At 46.2% G+C, this 9,650-nt stretch overlaps 1 protein-coding gene across 7 annotated transcripts in view; it reads right to left on the reverse strand.

Moving 5' to 3' along the window:
* The window catches only part of BCAS3 (BCAS3 microtubule associated cell migration factor), a 293,628-nt gene extending 286,084 nt beyond the window's left edge, over nt 1–7,544 (reverse strand). For all 7 annotated transcript variants that reach the window (XM_030962763.1, XM_030962761.1, XM_030962765.1 and 4 more), the window contains exons 1-5: nt 7,471–7,544; nt 5,966–6,052; nt 3,268–3,322; nt 1,844–1,916; nt 936–1,042 (exon numbers count right to left, since the gene is read on the reverse strand). In XM_030962763.1, coding sequence (XP_030818623.1) covers nt 936–1,042; nt 1,844–1,916; nt 3,268–3,322; nt 5,966–6,036 — 306 coding nt within the window. In that variant the 5' untranslated portion in view covers nt 6,037–6,052; nt 7,471–7,544. The remainder of the gene's footprint in view (nt 1–935; nt 1,043–1,843; nt 1,917–3,267; nt 3,323–5,965; nt 6,053–7,470) is intronic.
* Nucleotides 7,545–9,650: the final 2,106 nt, after the last annotated feature.

The following is a 9,650-nucleotide window of genomic DNA, read 5'->3' on the forward strand; positions in this document are numbered from 1 at the left end:
TTCCTTCAAACACAAAACCTCACAGCTTATTTCCCCATTCGTGCTAACGAGATGCAATCAGGAGGATAATAAGATGCAATAAAGAGGGGGAAAGCCCTACCACACCCATGAAACTCACTTAAACTGAACTTTTGCTTTAGAAATTAACATTATTTTCTAAGCTACTGGTATATAAACACATGTCCTACACAGCTCACCAGAAAGTTGTAAAATGTACACATTTCTTAAAAAACTGTGTATTTTACAAAGGGAAAGAACTCCATCCTCTCTGCTTTATTCTGAAGGATAAGGTGTTATGAGCAATTTTGCTTTTTTAAGTTCAGAATTTTATGACCTACTGTATTCAACTTTATTCTCTCATTTTGAGCAATTTGGGGGGAATTCCCCAAATGAAGACCACGTGCCCATAAACCACTCTGCAACACAAACCAGGGCGTGGGGGTGACAGCATGAAATCAAACCCATATGCACACAGAGGCCTTCATAAAATTAAAATTGCAAATCATGTCCATGACAAACATGTGATTGTAAAATACTATTAATACTGTCATACTGGAGTTCCTGGGACAAACAAATCCTGTTGGGTTTTTTTAAACCCTTATTCTTTTCTGTTAAAAAACAAAATCCAGTTTCGTTTTTGGGGGTTGTAAACTACTCCAGAATGGCAAACACTGTTCCCAGTTTGAGTCAGGAAATGGACTTAGCAGGAATAATGTGTAAAAAGCCCTCAAAAATCTGCAGGTACATGAACTGAAGTGTTTGAGCTGTGCTCAGGATTATCTGAAGATAAGCACATTACACACAATCCATGAGACACTGATGGGAAGTGTTGGCTCTTTCCCTTCAGTGGGAGAAATTCAAGGTAAAATATTAAAGTTGGAACACAAAACTGACAGAGAGAAGGAGAAGGAAGGAGGGGTGAGCTCTGCACTCACAGGTATGCTCCAGACTTGCATCCCATCACTGTAGCCAATCATCAGCAGCAGTGGGGGCTCATTCCCAGTGCTGTGGATCTCATGGAATTCCATATTCCTGGAGGTATCTGAAGGACATTTCAACAGCACAGGCATCATTAGAAGTCAGGATCCAGCTCTCAGCAACATCAGAAGGTGCTCCCTCAATTGTTAGAACTAGAAGCAACCAAAGTGCTTTACATTTTCATGCTGGAGCAATACTGAAATATATTCTTTTCTATTTGCACCTGCAAACATCACTGTTAAAGATTCACAAAGAGAAAGCTTCAAAATTTAAAATATTGGAGAAAAATTTTCTGGATAACAACATGGTCTAAGAGAAAATGGTGAAATGGTGATTGATTCCCCTTTCAGACTTGAGCTCTTCCACCTGTTTATCCCTGTTCCTTTTTTTTTTTTAAGGAAGGTTAGGGATGGAGTGAGAGAGAACCCAAATCAGGGTTATTAAACTAGAAATTATCTATGATCTCCACATGGCTTTATGGCCATCTCTGGCCAGTTGTTTGTTTGCTTGTGGGTGTATTTCCCCTTTATTTTTTATAAAATCTCAGGCATTCCCTTTTTAGGTTCATATAACAAAACTCTTTAGAATATTCTTCATGTTGTGTTTACATTTATTTTATGCAGCCTGTTCTGACTGGGCCTGGACACATCCTCTTTCACCATCCCAAATAAATCTTCTGTCTCTGATGATTCCATGCTTTCAGTGAGCTCTGCTCATTCTCTCATGGTTGAAAATGTATTTAAGATGGGTTTTATTCAAGAAAATCATAGTATTTATGATTATTCTATTACAGAGAAGGCTGACTGGAATTAGTGCCAATGGACCCAAAACTCACAAGAACAAGGGGGAGAAAATGAAGCCATACCATTTAAATCTGCATTTTCAAATCTGACCCAGACAATTTTCTCTTTTTCTTCTGGTGGGGTTCCACTGTAGGCCTGGACAAAAAGCAAAAAGAAACAAGGAAGATGAACAGTGGTTTTTCTCCCCCTGTAAGAAGGAATTCTATTAAAAACCACAAACATGATCCATGGAGCTTATTGTCACCAGTACTCACACAACATAACCAGGCTGAACAGCACTCACTGATGCAGGAATGACAAAATATTTGTGACAATAAATCTTCTGGGACAGGTAAGAAATGCCACGTGACTTAGAGGGAGTTAATAAAATTAAATACAGTGGCTTCTAGTCTTAATTTCAGCACTGTTGGAGGTTCTCACATGAGGTGTTTTATCATTAAAATTCTCTTTAATTCACTTAAAAGCTTTGCAAGCCAGACTGAGGAAAGAAAGAAACCTTTACTCCACAGTTTATATTACTGACACCTTTCAGTTCTGTTTGTGACAACTTTAATGCAGCCATTTAAAAGAGAATAAACTGCAATTCCTGGAGAACAGATCCATGTTTCAGCCCTGTGTTCTACAGATCCCCATAAAAAGATGAGATACAAGAAGGAATTGTGGAGTGAGACTTGCAGTGTTTCCAGGCTGGAGGTTTTACAATCCTCAGGAGAAGCTGTGGTGGAGCAGCAGCAGGAACACCATCACTTCCAAGTGAATTATACCAAAATCCTGAGCACCATTTGGGATTAAATATGAACACATCTTGTATAATCACTTCATACATGCCAGAAAAGCAACAACATGGACTAAAAATACAAATGTAAAAAATAAGTGTGGGGTTTACTTTTCAAAACAAATCAAACAAATCACATTCCACGCTTCCAAGGCAAGCTGATGTGGAAAATAAAACACAGACTGTGTCCTTTAACCAGCCAGGGGGAATGGGGGGCTGTGGAATGCAGCAATCTCTTCATTGAAACTTTCATTATGTTCGATTTTAACCCTGAGTCCAAAAATGCATTTCACAAATTGATATTATTGAGGGCATTGTTTTTGTATTATTACAGAATAAATGCACTGGGAATTCCTAAGAGGAAATTCATGAGGAAACAAGACACTAAATCATTCCTTGGAATCAGAATCAGGACCATTTCCTGAAGCTAAATTCAGCTGCAGTGCTGCTCCACCAGGAACTACAGTAAAGAGTAAAACAAAATTAATTCCCTCCTGCTACTGGGAGGCCCTTGGGCAACCAGGAAGGGACCATTCCAGTACCATATTTATTATATATAAATATATTAAAATATATAAATATACATATTAAAATTATTTGGTTGGTTGGTTGGTTGGTGACATAATAAATTTACAAAGCAGAGTGAGGATTCCTGATGCTGCTTTTTTTGTGCACTGAAGAAAAGTGAAGTTTTAAAGATCCACACCCTACCTGTGGCACAACATCTTGGAGGAAGGTAACAACACTTTCCATGTAGGACTGTTCCCTGGAAAACAGAAGGAGAATTTCAGCCAAAGGAGTTCAGGAATGCTCATGAATTATTAAATTAGATCAGCAAAAGGAAGCATGGGCAACCTTTAGCACATAGCACAACACTAAGCATGCAATGCAGGCACTTCATTTTACTGCCAAATTCTGATAGTGTAAACTGTGGCCTGTAAGTTATGACAGGACTGAGCAAGAGTAATGAAAGTCTGTAAAAAAGCCAAGTGATACCTGCTGATGGAATAACTGCTTGGGGGGAAAGTATAAAATCTAAATTCAAGGAATAAGCCATGTTCTCCATATCAGAGGGGCCTGAAGCGGTGCAGGGATTTGGAAATCACTCCTCAGGATTTTTCTACTTGAATGAAACATGCAAATGAGGGTTTAAACAATGACTGGAGCTCTCCTGGTGGCACAGACAAACTCCCAGAGCTCCTGTGCAGGATGGACAATGCTGGCAGTGCTCAGGGGCAGGGCATGGAACAAAACCCTCCCTAATAGCAAGGAGAGGCATTTCCAGAGGAGAATTTATAGCTTGGGAAGTTTATTCCCTGCTGGAAGCTCATCAGCAGCATCAGCTGGGGAGGGTTTAAAGTGCAAGACACATTTATTGGGGCAGAGTTAAGGCAGTGCTCTGAGCAGTCCCTGTGTAAGTGCTGAGTAACCAGTGTGGGCTGAGAGCAGCACACAGATGGTGCTGAAACCCTGCAGAAACTGCTGCTGTGAGCCACGAGGAACACTTGAGACACACTGGCAACAAGAGCTGCCTTCAGAAACTCTGAGATTACTTCAGAAAAGCCTTCAGGTTGTCTTTAGGCAACAGCTTTGGCAGCTCTGAAATTAACTTTTACGCTGTTGCAATTTTTCCTGTGCCAACTCAAGATTTCTCACAGCAACAAAGGAGAACTGTAAATTAGGAACTCTGGATGGCCAAAGGTGCTGTTTTTCTGAAGCTGTGCAAGATTGTTTTAATAAAACCAGGAGTGTTTAGCACTGAAAATGCAGCACTCTGGAGAATTTAGGTCTACACACAACCATACAGAAGATACTTGAACCCAAATGCTGCAACACCTCTTTGAAAACAGAGCTAAATCTAAAATATGAAGTTTTACATTCCAGGAAGCCTACTCCAAACCAAACCAGCCATCCCAGGCTTTCTGCATCCCAGACTCAGCTTTAGGCTGAGCCCTTACAAATGAGCTGTGGTTCCTTGTGTGCTGATTCTTCTCTGATTTATGTAGGTCAGCCAAGCTGCCCCTGCACACCTTTATTAAAATGCCTGGCCACAGGTAGAGTATTAAATGCAGTGTCTGCAGCTGCCCTGGGAATGCCAAGCAGCCAGAGTCATGCTCGTGGTTCAGCTCACGCACTGCACTTTTTTCCCCCTCTCCCCAAGCACATCTTGAACCCAAGCTGATGTTTGGGAGGTGTTTTATTCACAGTGTGTGCTCTAAATCTCCCCCAAAGTTGAAAAAAATTCCAGGGAGATGTCTTTAAAGTGGTTAAAAACAACATAATCCACAAAAAAAGCCCAGTCTTCCTTTAATAATGATGTAGAAAGTTAACATGAGCAGCAGAATGCTGCTGAGTGCTCAGCACACACAGATTCATCAGAAAAAAATGACATTTTTGAGGCACAAACAGGTACCTCAAGAACAAAACACCTGTTTAAAAAAATAACAGATAATCATCTTCAAAACAGACAATCAACTTCTTACAGTGTTTTTTCTATTATAATACTTTTAAAGCACATTTTGAAGAAAATGTTGTTACAGAGAGGAAATGCATTTGTTGAGGAATTTTGCCACATTGAAAAAATGGCTGCAGGACAAAGTTCTAACACAATTTTTTGTGCTACAACAATCAGTTTCTTGTGATCTTCAATAAAAATGAAGTGAAACTTGTTTCTGGAAATACAGAGTTATCTCCAAGGGCACAGTAACAGCCCCTGAAGTGGACATTTCCATACAGTGCCATTTTGTAGCAGCATAAACATCCCAAGGAAGGAAGAAAAATTGCTACAAAACTCCTTCAACACACAAAGACCATAAATCTTCTAGGCTGTCTCACAGCCAAAAGGGCTTTTCTGCCATGAAAGCATTCCCATGTTCACACAGTGAAAATCAGGATGCCCAGGCACAAAAAGTGTGCTTGACCAGAAGGATGGAGCTTCTTCTTTTTTCTTGTTCTTTTAATAAATTTAAAAAAAAAATCCACAATTCTTCTTCCTGGAGGATTTTACTGACAAGTTTTGTGTGCTTTAATATATCCACTCCTGGGACAAGGTGCTGTTTAAAAGAACAGCAAGAAAGGATCACATGTGGCACGTCCCTCTGGCCTAAGGAAGAAGTTGGCATCACTCTTCTACACTGCAATGTTTGTACAGCAAAATGGCGCAAACAACAACAAAACTTTGCAGTAATTAGCTTATAAATATACAGCTTTGGTGTGTAAAAGAGGGGATCCCATTTAGGGAGACAAATGCCACGTGCTGACTTTATTGGACAACGCTCGGCGCAGCAAAACTGCAGCGTCAACACAAGCTGGATTTGGGGGGAAAAAACCCAAACGAGCTCAGGCTGGGCTCTTCCACGAGAAAATCAACCCCTTTTCAGAAAGGGCTGCTCTTCTAGAAGGTTCTTACGTGGCAGCTTGAGGGCGAACCACCACTCCTCCAGTGCAGCGGCTGGGGCGGCGCGGGGACTCTGTCGCCATCGTTCCGGGCACACACCTGCAGCAAACACAGCACTTTCACTAAAACTGCCACAAAACTGGTTATTACACAAGTTGTTCATGTATTCTTCAGGGTGGTAAATGAGAAATTTCAGTTACACACACCTGCAGGCCTCTTTACAGCGCTTTTTTTTAATGAGAAAAAGAAACCACGCACCAAGCGGGCAACGTCTTCAATCACTACAGCTCCTGGAATGGTTGTGAAAATAAAAAAAGAAACCCCACACACCTGCATGATAAAGTGGGAAATGATCTCAAACTGTACTGGATGATCTTTAAGGAGCCCTCCAATGCAAACCACTCTATGATTCCATGGTTAAAGATAGTGGTACAGGTACACAGCCGTCATCACCATTACACAAACCCACTATTTCCTAATGGGCTGCTGTCTCAGAAAACAATTATATAAAAATAACGTGCAGTCACAATTGCAGTGTAATGCACTCATGACAACATGGGTTACATTGCAGCTCACACATTCTACTGCTTTATGTCAGCTTTTTGTGCCATCTTCAAGCTTTCCTTCACACTTCTGTTCTCCAGGGGACAATTCTCTGTGAATTCCTCCAGGCAGAAAGCACCTGAGGAGCACCCCAGATCCCAGCCAGCTCTTCAGGGAACCCCCTCAGCTGCCCTGTGCTGTCCCTCCACCCCAAACCTGTTCACAAAGTAAAAGAAAAAGCCAAATCCCCAAGGTGGTATCAGTTATCAGCATCATTTCACGTCAAACCAGACTCTGCAAGGACCAGCCCACTAAGGGAGGGAGGATAACCACTCAGAAATTAACAGCAAAACAGTAATTAGTAACAAAACGTTCAGCAACACAACAGCAGCCTGACACACGCGCTAAGGAACCTTGAAAGGCAAAATGTCACGGAAAGGATGAAATCACCTCACGGAAAGGATGAAATCACCCCACGGACACCCGCCCGTGCCGTGCCCTGAGTGCCAGCACCTCGTGGCACCCCAGCCCGAGGGGAAGCGAGCACCGGGACAGTTCCAGCTCCGGCTCTGGGCCTCGGCACGGCCGCGCCTCAGCGCGGGGCACCCGCGGGGCCGCCCGACCCTCCGGAGCCCCGACAGCGGCCGGGCCGGCCTGGGCACCTCCGCCGCCGCTATTGAGCAACTCCACACAAACACCGCGACCTGCCCGGCCTCTCTCCCGCCGCCGCCCGCTGAGCGGGGCCGCGGCCTCCCGGAGCGCGCCCACCCCGCCGGCCGCCCCTCGCTCCGCACCCCGCGCCCTCCGCCCGCAGCTGCCGGGGGTCCCCCAGGCCTCACGGGCGGGCCTGCCCTGCCCGCCGCCCCCCGCTCCGGCCGCTGCCCGGCCCGGCCTCCCCGCGGGGCCGCTCCGAGCCGCCGCGGCACTCCTCGAGCGCGGCCCCGCCGTTCGCCCCCAGTCCGGGCCGCCCTCACCTGCCGGGCTGCCGGCGCCACTGACACTGTTTGGGACCCCCGGGCAATGACACCCAGCGCACCGCGCCCGCAGCCAATCGGAGAGCGCCGGGGGCGGGCCGCATCATGCTCTCAACCAATCGGCGGCCGCGCTGCCCGGCGGTGGGCGGGGCGCGGCGGGACGCGGCCGGGGCGGTGAAAGGCGGGCGGTGCTGCCCCCCCCGCCGCGCGCCCCGCGGCTTTGTTTACATCGGGGATCTCGCGAGAGCCGCCGCGCGCCGGGGCCCGCCTCGCGCACGTTGGGCGGGGAGGGGCGGGAGGGAGAGGCGGGGCCGGATTGGTGGGGAGGGGCGGGAGGTTCCGCGCGCGGTGACGTCACGTGGAGGGCGGGGTTTGGTGGGCGGGGCCGTGAGGGACTCTGAGGGGCCATGAGGGACCCTGAGGGATCGTGAGGGGCTGTGAGGGCGGGACGCGCTCGGGGCAGCCGGGGGAAGGTGCGGAACGAGCAGAACGCCGCAGGCAGACAGTCCCGGCCAGGGAGAAACGCCGCGGGGCCGAGGCGTCCCCCAGCTGCAGCGTCTCCAGGCTGCAGAGCCCCGTGCAGGTTCCTGAGGGACAGGAGCTGCTGCCCCTCAGAGCTCGGGTGCTGTGGCAGCGCTGGAGACACGGCTGAGGAGCGGCCTCAAAAGCCCCAAAGGGGCTCCAAGAGCCATGGAGAGAGACTTTGGACAAAGGCCTGGAGTGACAGGACACAGGGTATGGCTTCACACTGCCGGAGGGTGGATTTTGATTATAGAAAGAAATCGTTCCCTATGAGGGAATTGAGGCCCTGGCACAGGGTGCCCAGAGCAGCTGTGGCTGCCCCATCCCTGAAGTGTCCAAGGCCAGCTTGGAGCAGCCTGGGACAGTGGGAGGTGTCCCTGCCCGTGATGTTTGTTCTCCTCCAGCCCAGCCCAGGGTGTGATTTATTTTACAGGTGCCCAGCACTGCCCAGATGCCTCAGGCTGACACACAGGGCCCTGGTTCAGGTTTCCAGACAGTGGCACCAGGTCAGGAGGGGGTGACCTGCTCTGGGAATGCACCTGACTCCTGTGACAACGCCATCATCCACATACCAGAAGAATGAAACAGTGACTGAAAACATCCACCAAGTGCCTGTGAGCAGGTTTGCACAGATCACAGCTTTATTTCGCAAGAAAAAGTTGGAACTCAGGTTTGATCTTACCAAAGGAGCCTCTGTGAACTTACCAGGTGTAAATTCCCTTGTCTTATCTTTGAATATTCCTTTCAGAGAAGTCAAATGATAAAAGAGGTGGACAAAGTATACCCAGGAGTAAAATACTGCCCGTTTCCATCAGCAGGGAACTTTCTGTCCAGTGCAGTTAATCCTGACCATCATCCAGCAGCTTCCCCAGGAAAATTGTAGGGTTGGATTAATCTATAAAGAGTAAAAAAGAAAAGCCAAAAGGTGGAGAAGCCCAAATTTATAACTGCTTGAGGAAACTTCAATGAGGCTCACATTTCTGAGTGCAGCAGAATTCTATGGAAACTTAAATTTTGCTTCTGTGTCAAGCAAAAACCCTGGGAAATTCACTATAAATCTTTTTTTCTTTTGCATATTTCCCTTATTAGTAGAAACACAGTCATCTGACCGAGGTGTTACAGTCACTCTTTGGAAGGTTCAGTGCAGACTAATTGAAAACAGGTAATTATTATTGTTGCTAAGGTTGTTGCCAGGCGGTTGCCCCACACAGTTGTGGCCTCTGCAGCCTTTCCTCCCCATCTGGGGCAGAATTTCAACATCACAACAAAACTTTATGAACTGAAGTTTCACAGAAATAAATCCTTGCAGGATCCAATTTGGACAGGCTGTTTCTTTCATCTCCTGAGGCAGTGCTGTGTTCCCAGCATGGATGAAAGGGAATATTTTCAGGAATAAAATCCCCTGGGATTTCTGTAACCATGGTAACACATATAGATAGCAGGCCTGCTTCCAACCCAGGTTTTATTGTTCCAGCAGTAAAGAACTGGGTTCTACAAATAACCATCCTGGAATAAAGTACTGCCCTTCTGCTTTCCCATCAAAATAAAATTTTAAAAATTTAATATATTGCCACAGTTAAACATTCAGCATAAAGTGCCAAGATCAGCTCTGTCATAAATCTAACTGGGGTGTCTTGTTTCCTAAGCCACAGTGAGAA

The sequence above is a fragment of the Camarhynchus parvulus genome, chromosome 19, assembly GCF_901933205.1.
Source record: "Camarhynchus parvulus chromosome 19, STF_HiC, whole genome shotgun sequence".
Classification (NCBI taxonomy): Eukaryota; Metazoa; Chordata; class Aves; order Passeriformes; family Thraupidae; genus Camarhynchus; species Camarhynchus parvulus.